This window comes from Pocillopora damicornis, chromosome 13 (assembly GCF_964200805.1).
Source record: "Pocillopora damicornis chromosome 13, jaPocDami1.2, whole genome shotgun sequence".
Classification (NCBI taxonomy): Eukaryota; Metazoa; Cnidaria; class Anthozoa; order Scleractinia; family Pocilloporidae; genus Pocillopora; species Pocillopora damicornis.
Window position 1 is genome coordinate 18,407,273 of NC_142682.1, and position 21,314 is coordinate 18,428,586.

The following is a 21,314-nucleotide window of genomic DNA, read 5'->3' on the forward strand; positions in this document are numbered from 1 at the left end:
TACAACTACCAAAGAATTCTTGACTAATTTTTTTGCTATGTTTGCAGGAAAATCATACCTGTTGGGTCTTGTGACAAAAATTTGTTTGTTTGTAGTCTCTAGTTTCATTTTAATCGACCTGTCGCTTTAAAATACATAAAAAGCCAAAACAAACTAAGTCCTTGAATTCTTTGTAGCCAAACAGGAAACACAGGAATTACATTCAAATTCTAAGCGACTTTTGCCACTTTAAAAACAAGAAATCAATGCCGTTCGCGCGTCTTTAGAAGACTTTTTGGCGACCGATTAACGGAGCTTACATGTCTTTGGTGTTTAAAACACAATTGATGGTGGACTGAGATCCTAAGAATATGGCATAAGAGCGCAAGATAATATTGTAACAAACCTCACATGTGTCGAAATACAATGAACTTCTAATTTGTAACCGATTCCTGCATTAACTGTCAAAAGGTATAATTAATGAGTTTTGATGAGTTACGCTCGACGCCACACTGAAAAAAATGTCCATAAATGAAAAATTGTTCTTCTAAATTTATAAAATTTTAAGATCAGCTTGTGTCAGACGATTTCGTTATAAATTTTCTGGTCTTTGTAGCGCGGCGCAAAAATTTGCGACCAGTGTCACTTTGCTTCTTTTTTGCAATGTTTCCCTCAGGCTAGCACAAGCCTCCTTAACTAAACTGCACTCTTGCTGTTAAATAAAACAAATGCTCTGATATATCATAAGTGGGTGTTATTCCAAAATTAATGAACTTTTTTTATCCTCTTGTACCGGTAAACAAATCACAGCGATTATCGTCCTTAGCCGGAAAAAAAAGAAGGATTCATGAGAGCTTGATGACATGAAGTTATAGGGAATGTTTTGAGACTGAGCAAATGCCTTAGGTGGTTCAGTCGGGAAGAACGTTTATTTTAGAGTTTTCTTCTATTACCGTCGGAATTTCTAGAGAATCTTGACAGAATATTATCACATCATTATTTCTAACGTCTGAGGCGATTCAGGTAATTGGATAACAATGTGTGACACGTGACCATGGAGCTCACGAAATCAAATAAAAACTTGGCGTACTTCACTTCAAGAAGACATTGTCAACCTTGACATGAACAGTACATGCAACATGACAAAAACCGTGGATCGATTCAACAGCAGCGGTCTCGAATTCACTTATCCGATGAACTCGCAGCATGCGCCAGGAAGGAGTAGAGCACAACTTCAGCCGTACAATAGTGCGCAAACCAACAACACTGGAGCTTATCACGTTACACCATGCTTTCGCTACCGCCAAACACAAGCTCCCGAGCAAGTACCGTTGGACTGGAACATTCCTCTCCTTCCAGAGATCTGCAATGGCTTCCCAACAGTTTCTCAGTCTTTAGTACAAGACTTGAATTCAGCGTTACCACCCTTTGGTGCAAGGGTCTACCCAAACAGGGGCCGGACGTCCTGCGGAGAAGATGCTCTCCAGTGTTTCACTACCTTTACAGGTGGGTTTTTTATATTTCCCTCACGTCTTATCATTCACTTAAAAATAAGCCAGCGGCTGACTTTTCACACGCAAATTAACGCTATATTTACACCCAAGGCTCAACTTCGCACTTTTAAGAATCTCACAATTACGTGAATTGCCCTTTGCTCTTGTCGTCAAAAATGTGATGTGAATCATCTTGTCAAAGAAGACAACTAAGCTTACATTGAAGTTTTCATGGTATAAGAATGATCGGAAATATTGTTTTTGACGCCTTTAGTCGCTTACCGTACTTCTTATCCGCGAAAGTATAACTAAAACTCGTGATGCCGGTGTAGGAATTTCGCGCGTTGAACATTTGCCGAAGGTCTTAAAATGACGCATTGAACGTCTTTTCGACGTAAATACTTCTTCCCCGGTGATTCAGTTGAGCGATTTCTCCTCAGCTTGAGAGAGATGTTTTGTAGAGAAAACAGGACTGACCATTACTCAGCTAACAATCGATTTATTGAAAATGTAATTACTAAAAAGGCCGCCCAAGAAGATAGGAACGTTCTCTGCGTTCTTCGAGTAAGGGCATCCAAGAAAGCCAAATTGAGCTCTTTGAGGTCGTTGAGTGAGTACTCTACAGAAGTTCCGCTGTGTTTGAATCTTCTCGTCGTATTCACATGCACAATTTTATTTACTTAAACTTCGTTAAGCGATTTTGCTAAACGTTCAATTCCTAATGTCATTAAATTTTGTTGACAAAGTAAAACAACTAAAAAAGGAATCTAATTGGAGCTCTGACTTCAGTCCTATCAGCGAGAACCCCTTCTCGATTTCTATACTTGTCATTCAGGTCTGTCTGGGAGTGACCATGTATTCACAAAGAAGACTTCACATTTGAGAAAAACAACTAAATTTGATCTATGAAATGGTTTGATTTATCAAGACTATATTACTTCGAAACCAGTGACAAACCAGGTTGTAAACTCAGTTATTGATGAAGTTCCAATTTCCCGCATGCGACGAAGGAGATCGCAAACATTCCAACTCTATTCATGAAGCTGTGACTTTGCACTGACTATGTTCTGTGGAATGATTTATGTGCGTTAATCGCGCATTCATGTTCGAGGTGAGGTTTCAACCTAAGGGCTTCAGTAACACGTTTGATCTCATACAGAAATTAGCTTGTTAGCACAAGCTCTGGAAACAACTCAGGCTGACCACAAAATCCTTCCGTGTCATTATTTCAATTCCCTGATCTCTTCGCTAATCCATAGTTACGCTGTTTTTGTGATTGTGCATCAAATTAACCGTAGAATAGCTAATTTCCTTTTTTAATAGATCGTTGTGACTTGATCTTCTAGCCAGGAAAGTAAAAGCTGGGGATTACTCAACCAAATATTTGCTCTGAGCTCGTAGTATACTGAAGATCATCGCAGATCACGATAGAGCACAAAATGGCCGAAAGATTGTATGTTGGAAACCTAACGTAGTTTTTAATTTAATTAGGAAATGATTCGAAAAATTGTGCCATCAAAGCACAGTGTCTGAGCAAGAGCTGTTTAATTTTAACGTTCAGGCTCCTCGGTGCGTTTGTGCGTGAACAATTTTGGTTAGAATTTTACTTTAAGTGCCATTGTCCCGAGTAATTTAGGCTGGGTCCGACGGCGGACAGATGCCAGCCGTTAATTAAATGCAATAAGCACTTTTTTTAGTAAAAAATGGTATTTTAATCCATTTTGATTTACGATCCGTCAAACATTTAACAGAACGGATAAGCTTAGTCAGGCAAATTTAATTCTTTATAGCACTTAAGTTCAGTAATCTTCTTCGGTCAAAGAACACTTAAACGAAGACTCGAAAACGCTTTTAGACGGTTTGAAATGCTGTTTCTGAATCGTTCATTTCCAAACGTCATACCGGTTAGATGCGGCATATTCACCAGACTAACACAGTACCATAAATCTTTGTGTTATTTTCGTCAGAAGAGAGACCAAAAGGTCGGGGAAGGGAATCTTGGTCGTCCGCCACGGTGCGCTCCCGAGCTAGAACAGCGTACACAACAAGACAGCAAGTCGAGTTGGAAAAAGAGTTTCTATTTAGCCGATACATAACCCGCGCGCGAAGAATAGAGCTGGCCAAGTCTTTAAGTCTCTCGGAAAAACACATCAAGATATGGTTCCAAAACCGAAGAATGAAAATGAAAAAGAACGAGACCACGTTTGAAAGCACAAAGACAAGCCCCAATGAAATCCGAAGATTGTACAGCATGGTGGATGATTGACTTAGTAACATGTCCACGCACATCTTTTTTAATGGTTGGAAATTTTTGATGTTGATGTTGCATTTGCCTATATATACACTGTACATTTTGATGTTGTATACTGAAAAGTTTGCAGTCATTTTTGTAGGACAAAACAAATTCGCCAACACATGTAAATATTTCACCAGACGACAATATTACGAAACTTACTAAATTTCCCTCAAAATTTCATCACGCGTATCTACAATCGATAGGTACAGGATACTCCTGCTTAAATTTGTTTCTGCCTTGAATTTTGTACAATTAACCTCTGAAGTGTTGTCGATATTTTGCGTCCAACTTGTTAAGAAACAATCAACTTAACACGTCAGCCGGATTTCCTTTCCGGCAGCAGAGAGAGAGATGTTGTTTATACCAAGAAGCGGGTCACAGCTACGCTTAATAGCTGAGAGATTCATTCAAACGCACAGTGGGATATACTTACAAGAATACTAAGTCATTAGTTCTTCATGATCAGTTGCTATACGTCTGATTTGTATCACATAAGAAATTTTGACTTTCCCTTATTAAATTAAGGGTTCAGTATGTGCAAATGGTTTCAATTTATTTCGGTACGATAGACCTCGACAGATACCTCCCATGCATTTTAAAGTATTCTAGTCTTGGAACCTACCTTTTTCAAAGTGGCTCAATATTTTTCGTTGTAGCTATTTAACGAAAGGTGTTTCATTTTGTATTTCGCAATGCAGCCTCCTCAAACCTCAAATTTAATTTTCATCCATTCGGCCGGTGTAAAATCAACAGTCATCATTTATAACTTATTATTTCATTGTGAGTTTCAGTTCAGTTCAGTTCCTCTTTTTAAAGTCAGTTGTTAAAGAGGTTTACAAGAAAGAAATAAAACACTATTTTAAATCTTATCACTAGATCCTTTCAGTGGGAAATATTAACCTCCATATTCAAAATTTGACCTCAATGAAACATGTGTTAAATTCTTTGGAAGACATTCAGTTTGGTTCCGAGTTAAAGACTGAAGTCCGTTTTGCAGTATAGTATTCCATGGTGATATTTTTATGATACGCATGGTGGTCTTCTTGTGCCTGCTCAGTCTGTCCTTCAACCTATCTGTCGGTGAAGTCTTATTCAATTTACTTTGAAAAAAAAATGTCCACTTGCGATTGAAATAATAAACAAACTTTGTAAGAAAAAAAAAACGAAAGCTTATAACAGCATTCCTTTTTTGTTACACCCGATCTATAAGAGCTTACTTTAAATCACTGAAGACATTGCACCTTAAAATTTTTTCAACTGATTAAAACTACATTTTCTCGGTGATCACGTGAATTATAATCATTGCATAAAAGAGAAAGCAGTTGGTGATCAGAGTTGGGGATGAAAGGGTTTGATATAAAGGGATTTTTATATTCTGAGGATATTTATGCAAAATTCATCGATTTTCTTTTCGTGTGAAAGAAATGCAACTTTACCCCGGCCACTTAACGAGAAACTAAATTAGAAAAGAAAATTTTCTAATAGTCCATTCCGAAGAATCTTGAAGTCTGACCTGGCTAAATAATGACGCTTAGAGAGGAAGGTGGATAATTAAATATCAATTATTCGGTAGCTACACCCAAACTTGCGTCAAAGTTTATTACACGAAAAAATTATCAAACTCAACCTGCATCCGGATATCACGAGTCAACAATATTAGGAGGCATTTCCGTTTACTTACTTAGACACCACTCTCAAACAATTTTTTTAACCGTCGAGTTACAAAGTGATATATGATGTCACAGGCGACACCTCTTAGTGACTGATGTGGGATGGTCATCCGAGATGGAAAAACGGGGTAATTTTGAAGTGGAACAATGGCATGAAAACTTCTTTGTAATAAGAAATAGCGGATGAAAGACATTTTGATTTGACAAAGAAAAAAAACAATAACAACAAAGACAGCTTATCGAAGTTCCAAGGGTGTGAAATATGTAAAACAAACACAGTTCAACTAGATTTAACGATGTGTCAAGGGCGTGGGGAAATGTATTGAGTAGTTTTGACGGAAAGACGCGACCGGATATCAAGGTCCTGTTTCATATATAAACCTTCCTTTTTTTCATTCCTGGAGTTCACTTTGGGTTGCCAATGTTAAAAAAGCGACTCGTAAACATCAAGTGAAGGATTAAAATTAGCGATACAGTGACAAAAAGATGGTTGTTGTAAAACTGGCGTTGAAAATTCATGCAAATTTTCGGCCCACTTTCAAAATCATTAGTCCTCCTCAAGCCAATGGTGTTTTTTTTTTTTGTTTTTGTTTTTTTTTTTCAGCTAATTCAGTTGAAATTTTCGCCAACATCATCAGTGACCATGTTGTTTAAATAACCGTTAAAAAGCCCGGTGGCGTTTCCCCAGTGGGCACAAAAACAAACAAAAACTTAAACAAATAGATTTTCCGAAATACAGGAGGTTTTAAGGACTGTTAGGCACACCTTGACTGCTATTTCAATCCACGTGCAAATAAGGAAAATCGTATTATGGAACTCAAACTTAACAATTCAATTAAGAGTCGAAGGTTTTGGACGAAAATCCTCTCTTGGATTTGAAGAGATTATGGCTTTATTAAACCATGTCCTCAGGTTGATTCATAACTTGAAATGTATCGACGTGGTACACTGTTGTAGATTCATACACTTTTGCGGCAAGACTTGAGAAAATCACAGCACAACCACATAAAAATTCATTACTTTGTTTTAAGCATTTATCTTTTTCTCGCGGTCTTCCAAAGTTCTACTTTATCTTCACAAACATTCCGTCTACATAAGCCTGAATGACGCCGCTTTAAGCTCCTCATACGGGTTACAAAGATTAGCTCATTATGGTATCTCTGACACAATAGCAATTAATTTCTGTCAAAGGCGTATATCCTCTCATCATTCACGACTGGCCGCCGTTTTAATGGCATTAAAATGTGCGGAATGCGCATGCTCTAACCGGCTGTTAGGTCCCAGTCCTTTACACGCGCTGCAAGTATCCAACTCCCGCGAAGTTTATGGCAAAATTTCTTTCTGTGCTTTCAGCTGTTTATGAATTCATTTTGGCAACAAAATTGTTCCATTCGATCGATTGAGACAAAGCTATTTAATCGCCACTTGGCTAGAAAGTTAAAAAAAAATATTTCGGAGCCTGTTTTGCGATTATATCTAAGATGCTAGACATGACTAAAATGGTTGCAACGAGGTTTCTTTCGCTGTCATCTGAACTCCATAATAGAATGCGTGAGATGCGTGAAACGTGATAAACATGAAAGTTCATTCAATCAGGATGGAAGTTGGGTTAGTGAAGCCCTGTTTCGGTTCTTGACATGAATCTCTGCTATCTCCGCAAACTCATCTCTGCCAAGTAATCTGTACCCAAGAGGCAACAGCTGTAAGATGGTGTTGTGAAAACGTTCGCTTCCACAACAGAACAGGTCTAGTCCCAGCTCAAGTCCCATGCCATAATCACATTCGTCATTCGCAAACTGTACCAGAGTCATGATTTCTTGGAGATCTTCCGAACCTTGCTCTTTCTCTCTTTCAGTTTTACCTTCCGTGATACGCTTGAGAATTTTCTTCAGTTCACCTGTTTGCCAAGAATTAAGGACAATTGCAAAGTGAGGGAAAATTGTTACCAGGTTTAAGCAATTTTGGCTTTGGCCTGAAAATCAAATAAGCAAAGACCTGAGAATCCAACCACTAATCTGAACCCACATAGGTTGCTACATAAAGTCACTGAATCATTAAAGGCACATTTCAGTGTGTACTACATATGGAAAGTTTTGAATGGGGTTACTCCTTAGATCAAAGCAATGGTCACCAGAACTCACCATCAGTCACAGTAAGAGGGCGATATCCAACATCATTTGCATCCACAGGGACTACAATCCCAGCTTTATGAAAAGTCTTGCTAACAACCCTCTTGTTCCTAGCTTTGATTGCAGGTGTTACTATCTCAATGCTGTATTTCAACTTTTTTGCTTGCACTGTCAATGAAGCTTGTAGAGCTTTCAGTGACTTTTGTTTGGATTTAGCACTGGACATCTTCATAAAATCGCTAAGAAACTTGCTACAACGCAATGTCAGAGAAGAACAGACAGGCATCGTCAGATGGCAGTTAATATAATAAGAGTATTGAAATTAATCCTTGTGCATTAAAATTAATCCTAAACTTGAGTGCTATCATGTGCTTCCTGGACTGGAAAGTGTCTAGGGGTGGGAGGGCAATAATTTAACTGAAAACAACTGTTGAGGAGGTGACCATCTCCTTAGCCAACAGTTAATTTTATTTACCTGACTGCAGCGAAAAGGTTTTCTCCTAGCACTGTGAACTCACAAGTCTTCTCAGCCTGGTTAGAGGCTACAAACACAGGAGGACTCTTAGGGTCATCTCTGAGAAACAACAAGAGCTGGTTATGGTCAATGACTGTATAACTGATACACAAGGAAATTAATTGATTAAAATATGTCTGGTAATGGTAAATTTTTCATCACGGCACTAACTCCAAGTCTCTTTTCCCTTGCCAAACTCTTTTGTCTTATGTTTTAATTACTAGAGGCATTGACCCATATATATTTACTCAGTTACTACACTTAGTGCATTGTATTCTGAAGGAATATAGGCCTTTGACCTGACTGTTCTGTTATCAATATAGCTATTAATAATTTAATGTTCTGTTTCCATTCTGTTGTGCTCTTACAGGCCTGCACAAGAACAGTGTTCAAACTCACAACAAAGTGGTATATTGTAAATGATTCACATTTGCCAATTGTAATCTGAGTTAACTTAAGGTAGCCAATCTTTACTATCCTCTATAAATTGTGTTTCTCCTGTTCTGTACTACAGAATATCAACATTTGAATATTTATTTCTTGTAAAAGTTTATTTCCTGGGTCAGTAATAAAGACACAAAACTTTACAGCATTGCTCATTTAAATGTTCTTGTTGATAATTTTGTTCACAGATCTTACCTGTAATAACCCACATGATATCCTGTTTTATCATCCCCTTTTAGGACAGTTAAGAATTCTGGTGGATCATAGTAATATCTCCAATGGAGGTGATATGATGTGATGTCTGACTCACTGATGTCATCAAATGATCCAGATAATATATCATATGGACCAACCAGCTTTAAGCCGAGAGAATCACTTAATGCCCCTACAGATGAAGAGAACAAAATAAATATCTAGAGTCCTGTTGGTGGATTCTGCAAATTGATCCACCCTAAGCGTGGTGTTCATTTTCTGTCATTAACCCTTTCACTCCCAAGATCTAATTAGTAATTCTCCTTACTATCTGCCATACAATTCTTATGATGTTAGTTCAGAGAATTTGGTATTAGATCAACTAATAATCACATAATTGATATTCTTCTCTATTCTCATCACCTATCTGCTTGATATTGTATTGATATTGTAAGGAGAAATTCTGTCTTGGTCACTTGTGGGAGTGAAAGGGTTAAGAACAAAATGATAAGCAGGAAGAAAGGAAAGCAATTAATTTTTGACAGCTGATTGTAGAAAACCTCTTCACTCCTTCATATAATCAAAGTTCCAATTTCTCTCTAAAAAATTCAACATATTCTCTAGTAAGAGATGAGGAGGATGAAGAAAATTATCTGGCTGGCAACAAATTCTCTGAACTAACAGACAGAAAAGTATATAGCCCTAATTAAGGAGAAAGTATGCTAAAATCTTAAGCATAAGAGTTAACAAATTTTACCACATGGATTATCGCTTTTGATGGTCTTGCAAAACTCCCAAAAATCAAAGAAGTCTTGAGGAAGGTCAACTTTGAGTGCTTCTCTCAGTTTGTCTTTGACATTTGAGACGTTTGTCTCCTCTTTGTCTGGAAAAAAAATAAAGCTTCATCTCGTCAGTTAAGATCTAATCCTAACGCTTTAGAATAAGGTTGATGAGGTCACTCACCGATGTAAATTGTGGAAATACAATTTTCAAGCTGATTACCTTTCGCAGGGCGCTTGCTAAATGTCACCTACTTAACAGTATCGTATAAACAGCTGCAATTGCATCGAGTTTGATTAGATTTCTTTCTCTCGGAAAGATTTGAAAGAGTATAAATTTGAAGGATAACTTTTAAAGATGGTGGAAAGTTTCGAAAAGTTAAAAACATCAGACTTCAATTCAAATTCTATTAACTGCAATTTAATTAAGCCTAAGCCTAATTAAGTAACTTTTATACTTCGAGCATTTCATTTCCATAATACCTGATCTCGAAACAAATAATTTAGGCATTGCTATAATAAATCATTTTACTTGTTGCCTTAGCCGACTGCTCTTGTTCTTCAATCTTCTTGTCCCGATCTAAGATTCTCTTCTCGGTTTTCCTTCGCTTTTTGGCCGGAGAGCGAGCTTCGTCCGCCATGTTGAAACACAGCAGCAAGTTGGCGGGAACTTGGCGCCAAGATGCTCGTTCCCAGGAATGTTTACTTAGCATTAGCGTTTACCCAGTCCACTGGAGTGTCTGCCTGCGTAATGAGCATGCTAACACTTGTCGGGTAGAAGTTGTTTTCTTGATCTGACGCCAAATTTTCATAACTAATTTAAAAGAAAACGTGTAACAGCTAGAGGGGAGAATTAACACTCCCAAGACCAAGTTGCATAGAGACAGAATAACACTATCCAATGAATAAATCGCTCTCCAACAAATAAGTGATAACCAAGAGTACTGCGCTATCCACTGGATAGAGTTATCTTGTGGTTGACGCTATCAAACCTCCAAACATCCGGGGACAGATCTTAGGAGTCAAAGGGTTAATATGTAGATATACTAAAGAAAACAAAGCCAAAAAAAGGGAGAACGTCTACAACTGGTGTACCTCGCCAGAAGAATGAAACATTCGTTGCCCTAATGATTCGACCAAGCGCTCTCCTTCCACAAAGCACCCCCTCTCCAATAAGCGCCCTCATCGAATCTGATTTTTGTTAATAGGCGCCCCTATTCTAAAAAGCGTCCGTGTTGAGTTAGCACTCTCATTCTAATAAGCACCTCTTATTCTAATAAACACCCCTATTCTGTTTCGGTGCTGGCACTGCTAGAGTACATGTAAATTGAGATCAACCGTAGTTCATCTTCCTGTTATTTTTCAAAGCCCTACTTCAAAAACAGTGGTCTCAGTCTCTCGGTTTTTATAGCCACGTATATGCACAGTTCCTTCAAACGAATAACATTGTCTTAAAAGCTGTGTGAAGATTGTTTAGCGGGTCGATCTGGCCAGGTAGGATACTAGTACAACAACTCAGTTTTCCAGTCCAATTGATTCTTTTCAAATAAACATCAAAGCTTTATTTCGCACATTCTGCTGTTTCGCAAATTAGAAAGAAGCGCCCCGTTTCGTTAATTAGGAACCAAACGTTGATAACCTCCCTAGGCGCTAAATCAAATCATTACGGTAAGTCTTAGCCGGGGTAAAAAAAACTTCATTTACAATTAACTTGTTTGATCAGTTTAATAAAGAGGTGACTGATTAATACCAAAATGAAAAAAGAAAAAAACACAAAAACAAATAGAAACACATCAATTTTCCTCCACTTTATTGACACCAATATAACAACAACGCTTTACTACCCAGTAACTAATAAACTGCACATATAACCCTCACCTTACCAACTTAGTACTTATAACTCAACCAATGTAAAAACCTAATCAATAAAAAATAAATTAGCATAACTCTTCCTTTGAAATTAATGGTGCCAGCACCAAAGATACACATGCCAGCATGTGCAAATCAACTGGGAAAAACACAGAGCAAAGATAGGATTGTTACAACAATTGCCTGTTACAACAATTGCCTGAAGTGAAATAACTTTAGTTTGAAGGAAAAGAAAATAATGGCAAAACCAGTACAACAGTCAGTTGTTCAAAAGGTAGGAAATAATTTCCTGGATTGTGAATTATCAGTTACAAGACACTGCCCAGCTCTTGAACAACCATGACCAACTGACCAACATAAAAATCTAGCCAAAACATAAAATCGAACATATTTTCAGTTGAGTTCAATAAACTATGACAAGAGTAATCGCAACAGTCACTAAAACCAAAGGTAAACATCACAAGAGCTGATAAGAGGTCAAAGCAAACACAAGCAAACCGCCTAAAAGAAAGAAAACTGCAAGTGACCAAGTTGCAAATGGCTTCCTAGATTGGTGGGAGGGTGGCAAACATTTTTTAAACCAATCAAAGAGTGAGGCAAAGCAAAACCATTGCAATTCCAAATTACCAGTGAAACTCAACTTAAAATAGCTCAAGAGGAAATACCTCAAACTTGGAACTCCAAGGCAATAGAAACAACAGATTGCATAAATAAATACGTAAAGCTTCTATTGTGTGCAAAGAATTTGGATTCTCTAACCTATTGGCGTTAAGATAAACATTAATATTATACAAACTCCTTCTACAGGGCCATTACAGCTCAACCCTCACATGACTTAAAACCTTAAACAATATCACTTAAAAATATCTCTAAATTCATTCTTAATAGAGGCTGAAAATTAATTTATATTCCTCACAAGCAACAGTTGGATCATTGATCACTTACATACTGATATAAGCTATGATAACCCTAGTACTACCTCCTGTGATATTGTCCTCTCTATTGGAAAAAGCAGGAATCCATATTCAAGACAGTTTTCTGGGCTTTACTAGTTATTTACATAAAATAGCTAAAATCTCTTCAAACAAGGCAATGAGCTATACCAGGGCTACCCAATATTTTTTGGGTAGTCACATTTTAATTGGTAAATCAATGAGATCAAGTTGTTCTGTTATTGGCAGTAGAAATATGGTCAATTTCTTCCCCTTTGCTTTGTGTGACCTGAAGATTTAAAAGCTCTTCCCCTCTAACCTGGTTGACTTACATGGCTGAATAGGCATGCACAACAAGAGATCCTGCAAGAGATCCTGCAATAACTCCTCTCTGTCTCTCTTCAAAACTCAAGGATAAATCATTGGATAAAAAATAGGAATTGGTTATAACTTATGGACATATATGTAAATACATGAATAAAGAACTTTTTTTAATTTGTCTTTCATATAAAAATAAAGTCATTTAGACTGAGACTGCATGATCAACCAGGAATTAAAATTAAACTTATAAGTTAACTACAGGATTGTATGGATCCTGAGTTAACTAAGCAGTTCATCAGAAAACTAAAGACTTTCAATTATTATTGATAAATTTATCATAAATTTGCAATTTACAACAGTGTATATTACAGATTACAAATTATCTTATGAAATATACAATTCTAGAATTATATCAGGAAGGTGAAACATTCTGGAGTCATCAGTCAGGTCGTAAAATTTGCTCCTTTGGTAAGAACTCGACCAGCAGTACCTAGGGTGTAAATACGAAATTTTCATATTCATCTTCAAAGAAAGATAAGAAAGAAATAAAGTACCAAAAGGAACCAACACACACAAAGAGTTTGGTCAGCTTTTGGTGGAGAATCTTCCAGACAGACTTGAAGGACAACAACAAAAAAATAAACAACTGCATAAACCCACTGGTACTGATGATGCTAGTCAAAGATTTAAAATCATGTTCATAGCAAGAAATAGAAACAATTGCCCAATGCAAACACTCACATATTCCATCATGTTACTGGAATTGCATCGCTGTTTATTTAATCGCCAGTGAAGCCCAAGCTGTGGAGGAAATAAATTCTGACTGTCAGTGGGATTTATTCACTCAGAATTAAGAAAACACCTACTTCATTTGGTATAAATGTAAATACTATCCACATTACCACCAAACATAATCTATTTTTCATTCAACCATTGCTTTTCATGAGACATCTACATAAAAATTAATCAGTCTCGGAAAGTGTTTGCAAAACATAGGAGATTTTTACAACTCTTCAAAAATAAAAAGCCTGATCTGAAATACAGAAACTTCAAAACTCCCTTGAAAGACATACCTTATGATACAAGTGATTATTTTCAGCATCTAACACCTTATTTATTGAATGTCTTGTCTGCAACAAAGAAAAGATTGATCAAGTATCAATAAGAGCAGAAGTCACTTCAAATCACTGGAATTACTTGTAACAACAAATACATATTTAACTTAATAACAGAGTATCAGTCAATTATGTATACTACATGTAATACAACTTTCCAAGTGCTGGTAATTCTGAAGGGGATTCTTGTTGGGTGTCAGGGAAAGGCTTTTTTATGGCCTGAATAGATGTCATAATCTGAGTTCTGAGAGGCAATTATTATCATATTCATATTATGTCAAGTATGACAGAGAAATTCAGAGAATTTGTTGACATAGTAAACTTGCCACAGTGTGATAGACGGTTGGACTCACAAAAGACTCCTTAATTGAGATTGGTCACTTTTGATCATATAATAAATAAGGTAAATCTTATTTCATGTTTAAGCCTTGAATGAGTCATTTCTGAGAAGCCAGTAGTTGAGGGTTCAGACTTTTTGAACCCTTATCCTGGTGCTATTAGCATGTTCATCCCAATCCTGACTGGCTGAAAAGTTGTTGCTGCTGCTAAGTTCTTAATACTCAGTCTCATAATTACATTCATACCTACATACATACTTGATTGAAACTCCCTTCAACTGGGTTTTTCAATCACAATGTTAACTATTACCATACACTGGTAATTAAGAAAGCTTATTTACAGTAATTTAATTAAATTAAAAATATATTCAAAGTTATTCAAAATATATTCAAAATTATTTTGTACAAAACATATTATTAAAAAGTATCTTCATAAAACTATTAATTTCTTTAGTGAAAAGGCTAGCCCATTCCATTCCCTTGGACCCCAAAAGTAAAATGCCCTTTGTCCCATTGACAATCTACATTAGGGGACCACATAATTGCTACATACCCTTGTGTTCTTGTTGTGAACTGCTGAACCTTTATCAAAATATTTACCTAAATAATCTAGAGCTAGGCCATTTATACATTTGAATGCTGAAATTAACTCATTAAACATAACCTTTTCCGTCACATCTAACCATCTAAGAGATCTCTGTCCCTTAGAGATACAGTTAAACTTCCTTAAATCTAATATAGCTCTGGCACCAAAATTTTGTACCAACTGCAGTTTATGTGGATTAGATTAAGCAACATGGTTATCTTTTAGATAGGACCTTCAACTACATGTTCTGAAGTTTACTTCTTCTGGGTCCACTTACTCTTTTATTGAGACAAACCACAGGCCACATGGACATTCCCAAGGTACAGCAGCAGCATATGCATCCACAGAGTAACCAGCGGACATTGACAGGCATTGTCTTACTAAGCACTCTATTAACTCTTGTGACAGTCGCTTTGTACTCTTCTGGGGCTACCTGCATGTAAGACATGTAAGACAAACATTGGATTATGTTGGTAAAAGCCTCAGGGTTTTATTTTTCTTTTTCTTTTTCAAGTACCCCTACTGCTATGACCAGCCACTTCCAGGGAAAGAAGTTCAATGGTCTCAGTATCACATACAAATCAAATGTTCTTTCTCACATTAATATGAAGCTGAATGAAACACACATTGATTGGCTGTTACTTATTATTTATTTGGTAGGAACAGATTGCAGGTTGATAAGGGTCTGTTAAGTAATAGATCACAGAGGACATCAAAATTTTGTAACAACATCACTGACACACTCAGCTGCATCTCATGTGCGACCCTTTTTTTTTCAGTTGATTTTGCCACAGTGTGATTGAAAGTTGGACTCACATTAACCACTCCTTACTTGAGATTGATCACTTGTGATCATGCAATAAATTAAATAAATCTTATTTCAAGATAAAGCCTTGAATGAGTCATTTGAAAGGTACCAGTAGACAAAGAAACAATTCTGAGTCCCCATGAGGAATCGAACCTCAGGCCTTTGGATTCTGGACTCCAATGCTCATTGCTGATCCCAGCCGTATGCAGGATGTGTGTCATATGAACTTTGTAATAGACCTCATTCACCATAGAGTCTCTGTGGATCAGTGGTAGAGCATCAGAGCAAGGAATCTGAAGGTCTGAGGTGCAATTCCTCATGGGGACTCAGAATTTTTTCTTTGTACCACGCTCATCACAAGACAAAAACCATCTTTCTCTATATCTTTACAAAGCATCTCTCTCATTCTATTTACAAACATGACGCTATATACATAATTGATCCTAATGGTATGCAGGATGTGTGTCATATGAAATCGTTTACCATAGAGTCTCTGTGGCTCAGTGGTAGAGCATCAGAGCACAGAATCCGAAGGTCTGAGGTATTTAACAAGTATTTACCATTTCACAAAACCATAAACTTGTATTAATAAGTAACAGACATTTGCTGTGTACTTGTCATATTTTCATGACTGAAAATGTGTGAGTTAAAAAGTTTCTTGGCAACCTTTAAACTGCATTAAATATGCTAACATTGAAAAATTTATCATAAATTGATCTAAAACAATGATCCACTTCCAACAAGGTAAAATCGATGTTTTCAACAATATATGAATATATACTGCTTTATATTTAAGTCCTTTGTCCTTAAGAGTTAACAACACCACTAATCACCGCAAAATTTAGTAAACATTATCATAGCAAACAACAATGTTCCTTGATAGGTTTTATTTAATTGCACAGATGAACCTTTCATGCCCAATTGCGAGGAAACGAGAGAGAAATGGGTTTTACATCCTCGGTCAAATCATAAATAGCAAGGTGATTACTTCCAAGACTTGAGCTACAAAAGCCAGATGGAGGAGATAAATTCCTGCGAGTGTTGTTCATTGATTGACCCCATTATGAGAAAAAACTCAAAGTACAGCAAAGCGAAATATCCACTCAGCACGTTATTCTCATCTGCGATGGCGTTCTTTGTACACGTTGATAGAGCGCGAGAAAAGCAGAAGAAACAGTCATCTTGGTTGCTGCTTTAAATGAAGGAAGATCACGACTCCAGTCGCCACAATTACTCAGACAAACGGTAAACGGCGATAAAGTGAAACACACACGCAACAATGGAAGCACACGTACGATTGTTCGAATTATTACAATTATTTTTAAGATTTTTAGACGAGCAAAAGTCGTAAAACTTGGTATATCAGTAATTTATGTAGCCAGCAGTGATATAAAAACCATAACTAGATGAAATAGTCACCGGAAAGGATATTAACGTTGTTATTAAAGACCCCCATAAAACGACTGAGTGCGCGTGATTCAATCCAGCCACTCTACCGAAACAACTACCTCACCTTGGCACTAAGGGCTTGTTGAAATTCCACATCAAACTTGCTATTGAGCCCGAACCTAAAAGGACAGAAGGAAAAGGTAATGATTTCCTTGTATAACAAATGTTGCTAGTTTTTTAGGAGACTGCCAGGCATCTTCTCAATGGCAGAACTTCGAACTCTGGACGGCACGTAAAATTAACCGTAAATAAAGCTTACACTGTCATGTGTCCTACTCCGCGAATAACAACCGGCTCTAGTGTCACCTGGACATTTTCGTCAGAAACACGCGAACTTTGTTCATCTTCTTGAAGATTCTCATCAAAGATAGCGTCAAAGTTCGCCATTCACTGCGATGTTTTTCCGCGAAAAAAAGACACCGCTTGGAAAAAGAAAATCGGAAGTGAAGGGATATTTACTACAGCCTGCAAAGAGCGCTGGGATTGAAAGACGAGGTAAGCTGGGTAACAGTTCGGTCACAGAGTTCTGATAAATTCTTTACTCGTAATCTCGCGGGCTAAATAATTTCCCTGGGTTTCTGTTGTATGTTATTATGTATAATTTCTATCCTTGGTAAGTCAAACTTCCACAACCTTGAATCGGCTTTTTTCTTCATTTAGCTTCCGTTTATTTTTTCTCCTTTCCCGTCGTTCCATTATTTCCGGTAATTTAGTGACCTTTTTTCATGTCCCTTCAAGTTCGAGTGAACGGGAATCAACTTCATTTAACGAATAGTTTTCATTCAAAAACACTTTCCTCCTAAGCATGTGTTGGGTAAATACTGAAATCACTTTGCACAGCAAAAACTACAGAAAAAAGTTGTCCATAGAAAGCCACGGGCGAAAAAGTCAGAGAAGGGTTAATTCTTCGCTATTATTATGAGTGGTGACGCTATTAGATGTTACGAAACCGCTTTTGACACGATGCAGAAAATCAAAAGCGTTTGCGTATCCGAAACCATTTATTTGCTCGCATGGCTATGGCAGAATCAAACGGGCCGTCCAAATACTGAGAAAAATAATGGGTGTTTTGAGAAAAATAATGGGTGTTTTGGCGGCGACTGACTGAACATTCGTAGAGTAAAGATGTTCAAAATGTAGTTGAACCCCTCTTCTGGAACAGTTAAATACCGGCGATAACTTCAGCCACTCACGGGGCAAAAACTGACTCAAAAAATTGTCATTTTTGCTTTTGTCACAATATGTTACCTTCATTAAAGGGGCAGTTTTAATTGCGGCATTCCTTCCTAGTTGTAGACTGAGAGTCGATTCAGAAGAATTTTCATTACCCGACAGCTGATCTTCAGCTCAAGAAAATTTTAAAATGAGAGAGAGTTAAGGTCTGGCAGGGAGTCTGGCAGTTCGATAACGCTAACCAATCAGGCTATTGGGCGGCTCTACACCATCTGTTAAGAATAAAATTTTGCAACCAACTCAACCAATAATTAATTACTTTTTAATGTATTTTCTTTTGCAAACTTAATAGATCACTTTTCTATCAACGTGACGCTGTATTTCCGTTCAACGCTTGTGAACAAAAAAGAGTTTGTAATTGGTAGTGACGTTTGTCTGACCATTGTAAGTTGAAAGAAAATATTGGTTCTGTTTAAGAGAAAAGAATTAATTTTATTCTCTTGGTTATGTTGTAATTATCCTAACGGAAGATTTCATAAGCAATAATGAGGGTTACGGTCGAGGAAAATAGCTACAAGATTCGAGAGAAAATATAAGAGAATTCGCCATAAATTTTGTGATCTGAGAAAATAAAATCATATGGAACCTGGCAAGTTTCTAGCCCAAAATATATATGGTATATCCGAAATAAAATAATCAAATTTGTTTAGTTATTTACAAGAAAAATAAATTCGAAACCAATCCGCCAATAGTTATTAATTAGTTATCTCAAAGAATAATGCTTCGATAAAATTAACTCTTTTTCAATTTCACTGAAGTTAATTCTCAAAATTAATTCAATCTTAAGCCACTCACGGCTAAAACTATTCGAAAAACTTGTCGCAAGATGGCCAGTGAGGCAAATGTACAACCGTAGTGATAGACATTTTGCGAAATGGCTTTGATATTGACGGAATTTCATCAATGAACAACTTTTTTTCCCGAGGATAAAGTAAACATCAGGCGTGTAGACGATGCCTTACAGTCTGTACAAACTCCCAATTAATATTTGTTCCTTCAAATTTCAAATTATGATAGCGACCAGGAAACAATTATAGAGATCGAAAGAATCAGAAAACTTAGCGTGTCATTCTCAAGCATTTAAGCAAGATCTAACAATTTTGGATGTGGCATGAAGAAAATAATTGCACTTTGTCAGCTTTTCGTCTCCACTTAATGTACCACAGTGGGATTAGAGTCGTGGTTACAATCGGAATAAAGGCGCACACGACTCCAACAATGTTTGGGACCGCAGACGAGTACGTGACAAAACTCTCAATCACGTACGGAGACCACGTGACCAGGAAAGTGCAAATGGCGAGCTGCAGGCGACTATGAGCCTTATCTTCGTCGCTTTCCTCGTTTTCTCCGCTCTCCAACTTGACTAGCTTCGCCTTTTCGCTCGAGTTCTTGTCGTCTTCGGAGTCATTTCCGAAGAAGTTGTAGATCAAAAGAGAGACTGGGATGAGGAAGATGCAAGATGTAATGAGAGTGAATCCTAACCCGGAAGGCGGCCAATCGACCTCGCAAAAGGCCTTTCTACTGATGAAAACATACTTGCTCCACAACAAGGAGAGCGAGTATGAAAGTGTTGTGTGTGCAATGATGTAACCGAGTGGTAGAGAGCGAGAGGAATTTCCCTGGGATTTCTGTGACTCGGTCAATCGGAAATATTGTTCAGTCGTAATGGTAACCAATGTCGAAATCGCCACGATAATGTATATGACATTGGTGAGACCATAACTCCGGCACCAGTGTTCCTCGAAATACCACCTTCCGGTCGTGCTCACGGAGATCAAGAGAGGCAAATCTTTGATCGAGACCAAAACGTCTACCGCAGCCAGATTCGCCACGATCAGTGCTGTACATGAAGTGCGAAGACACCTCTTGCGGTAGATGTAGTAACAGACGAAAATATTTATTCCAATAGTCATGAGACAGTAAACTGCTATCACGGACGCGACGGGAGAATATGAAGTGATTTCCATGCTAAATCCAATTTCACCACCATAACCCATTTTCTTATGAAGCGATCTGTTCGGTAAACCTCAAGTTGTGCGAATTATTTCTCTCCGGCGAGCCACGGAGCAGCTGTTGTGGCCAGTTCACTGCCGTAGTGTTGCGTACTTTCCGCAGATTAAGGCCAATTTAGTGGCTGCTGTCTCTGCGTAAACAATGTTACAGTCTTTTCAAATCATCCAGGAAAAGACACAGGTTTGAAAATTGGTGCCTCACAAGAAATCTGCTTTCGAGTACGAGATCCGCTTAAGCTTCGTAGAAATGGCTTAACCAAAAGACAAAAATGGCTATTTGGCATTAATTTGCTCCCAACAAAGAGTTTTTTTGACAGAAATATTACAAAAGACTTTTTTATCACTTAGGGACCTGTTTGTGAGCAAAAAGTAATGTTAAATTTATGACCAAATTTTCTCTATAGTCCACCTGTTAAGGTGTTGTGAATTCTGCCTTCTTATTGGCTGGCAGGTGGTTCACTTTCTTTTCCTAGTTGTGATTGGCTAGAAATACAGGGGATTTCATGTTTCGCGGGAAAACAGCATATATGCTCGGAGCATGGCCGTTGCTGTGGGACTATGAATAACTCGATTAATGATCTTGTTTTGAAACCTAGATCTGATATTGTTAGCTTTATAGAAGCCCGCTTTTGCCCTCTCTTTTGATTGAGCCTCTGTGCGACTTGTCTTTTAGAAGTCTTTTATTTGCGTTAAAAGTAGCTTTGCAGCGCCTTTTCGTGTATCCTCGCTTGAATGAACAGCTAACAACTGAGCAACGGCGAGACAATGCCCTGAACAATAAACAAACTGAGGAAACATGTGTGTGCCTTAGCAAAGCACGTGTTTTTTTGATGTGACAATTATTCATAAGCCGAGACATTTAAATCTTTTGTCTTTGAATTTAACCGGCACTGCGTTAAATAATAAAAGCTAAAAGGCTGGAGAAAAGCTCTCTTGACGTGGTTCTAGGGTTATTTAATAAAGGAATACGCTCGAGAAATATGAAATTGTCTAAATACCTCACGTGGCCGAACGACAGGATTTCAAGTTTTCCGTTCCGATTCATTGGTTCCAGCTGATACTCCGCTTCAAAGAATGGAAATGTCACGGTCGCTGATTTAAAAATCGTAACAGAGCTCAGGGGACAGGTATATTGCTGGTGGCTCTCGATTTTGT

At 37.5% G+C, this 21,314-nt stretch overlaps 4 protein-coding genes across 5 annotated transcripts; 1 reads left to right on the plus strand and 3 right to left on the minus strand.

The window, feature by feature from the left end:
* The first annotated feature begins 733 nt into the window (after positions 1-733).
* Positions 734-4,635, plus strand: LOC113670656 (uncharacterized). Of its 2 annotated transcripts, none has more exons than XM_089192396.1 (2): positions 734-1,485; positions 3,443-4,635. In XM_089192396.1, the coding sequence occupies exons 1-2, from the start codon at positions 1,101-1,103 to the stop codon at positions 3,736-3,738; spliced, it is 681 nt and encodes a 226-aa protein (XP_089048522.1). In that variant the 5' UTR covers positions 734-1,100; the 3' UTR covers positions 3,739-4,635. The 2 variants fall into 2 exon arrangements, with proteins under 2 accessions (XP_089048522.1, XP_027042631.2); XM_027186830.2 differs by having other exon boundaries at positions 752-1,485; positions 3,440-4,635.
* A 1,652-nt stretch (positions 4,636-6,287) lies between these two features.
* LOC113670696 (histone PARylation factor 1) lies at positions 6,288-10,238 on the minus strand. Its single transcript, XM_027186872.2, has 6 exons — positions 10,029-10,238; positions 9,475-9,600; positions 8,721-8,910; positions 8,043-8,141; positions 7,580-7,818; positions 6,288-7,335 (listed from the first exon to the last, which is right to left on the minus strand). The coding sequence occupies exons 1-6, from the start codon at positions 10,207-10,209 to the stop codon at positions 7,031-7,033; spliced, it is 1,140 nt and encodes a 379-aa protein (XP_027042673.2). The 5' UTR covers positions 10,210-10,238; the 3' UTR covers positions 6,288-7,030.
* Positions 10,239-11,289: 1,051 nt separating this feature from the next.
* LOC113670685 (cysteine-rich hydrophobic domain-containing protein 2) lies at positions 11,290-17,389 on the minus strand. Its single transcript, XM_027186862.2, has 6 exons — positions 17,174-17,389; positions 16,979-17,033; positions 14,935-15,090; positions 13,692-13,748; positions 13,360-13,419; positions 11,290-13,108 (listed from the first exon to the last, which is right to left on the minus strand). The coding sequence occupies exons 1-6, from the start codon at positions 17,299-17,301 to the stop codon at positions 13,058-13,060; spliced, it is 507 nt and encodes a 168-aa protein (XP_027042663.1). The 5' UTR covers positions 17,302-17,389; the 3' UTR covers positions 11,290-13,057.
* Positions 17,390-18,387: 998 nt separating this feature from the next.
* On the minus strand, positions 18,388-21,270 carry LOC113670703 (visual pigment-like receptor peropsin). The gene is made up of 2 exons (XM_027186880.2): positions 21,158-21,270; positions 18,388-20,290 (listed from the first exon to the last, which is right to left on the minus strand). Exon 2 carries the CDS (start codon positions 20,142-20,144, stop codon positions 19,239-19,241), a length of 906 nt encoding a protein of 301 aa, XP_027042681.2. The 5' UTR covers positions 20,145-20,290; positions 21,158-21,270; the 3' UTR covers positions 18,388-19,238.
* Between the last annotated feature and the right edge of the window lie 44 nt (positions 21,271-21,314).

What these genes read in the sequence shown, in the direction of transcription:
- LOC113670656 (XM_027186830.2), top strand. Translation starts at nt 1,101, where the DNA reads ATGAACAGTACATGCAACATGACAAAAACCGTGGATCGATTCAACAGC. An exon ending in GTGTTTCACTACCTTTACAG is followed by an intron (nt 1,486 to 3,439) that starts GTGGGTTTTTTA and finishes TATTTTCGTCAG; the next exon opens with AAGAGAGACCAAAAGGTCGG.
- LOC113670696 (XM_027186872.2), bottom strand. Translation starts at nt 10,209, where the DNA reads ATGCTAAGTAAACATTCCTGGGAACGAGCATCTTGGCGCCAAGTTCCC. An exon ending in GCAGTCGGCTAAGGCAACAA is followed by an intron (nt 9,601 to 10,028) that starts GTAAAATGATTT and finishes TTTTTTTTCCAG; the next exon opens with ACAAAGAGGAGACAAACGTC. An exon ending in CCCTCTTACTGTGACTGATG is followed by an intron (nt 7,336 to 7,579) that starts GTGAGTTCTGGT and finishes CTTGGCAAACAG; the next exon opens with GTGAACTGAAGAAAATTCTC.
- LOC113670685 (XM_027186862.2), bottom strand. Translation starts at nt 17,301, where the DNA reads ATGGCGAACTTTGACGCTATCTTTGATGAGAATCTTCAAGAAGATGAA. An exon ending in ATAATCACTTGTATCATAAG is followed by an intron (nt 13,420 to 13,691) that starts GTATGTCTTTCA and finishes TTTCCTCCACAG; the next exon opens with CTTGGGCTTCACTGGCGATT. An exon ending in CCAGTAACATGATGGAATAT is followed by an intron (nt 13,109 to 13,359) that starts GTGAGTGTTTGC and finishes TTTACACCCTAG; the next exon opens with GTACTGCTGGTCGAGTTCTT.
- LOC113670703 (XM_027186880.2), bottom strand. Translation starts at nt 20,144, where the DNA reads ATGGGTTATGGTGGTGAAATTGGATTTAGCATGGAAATCACTTCATAT.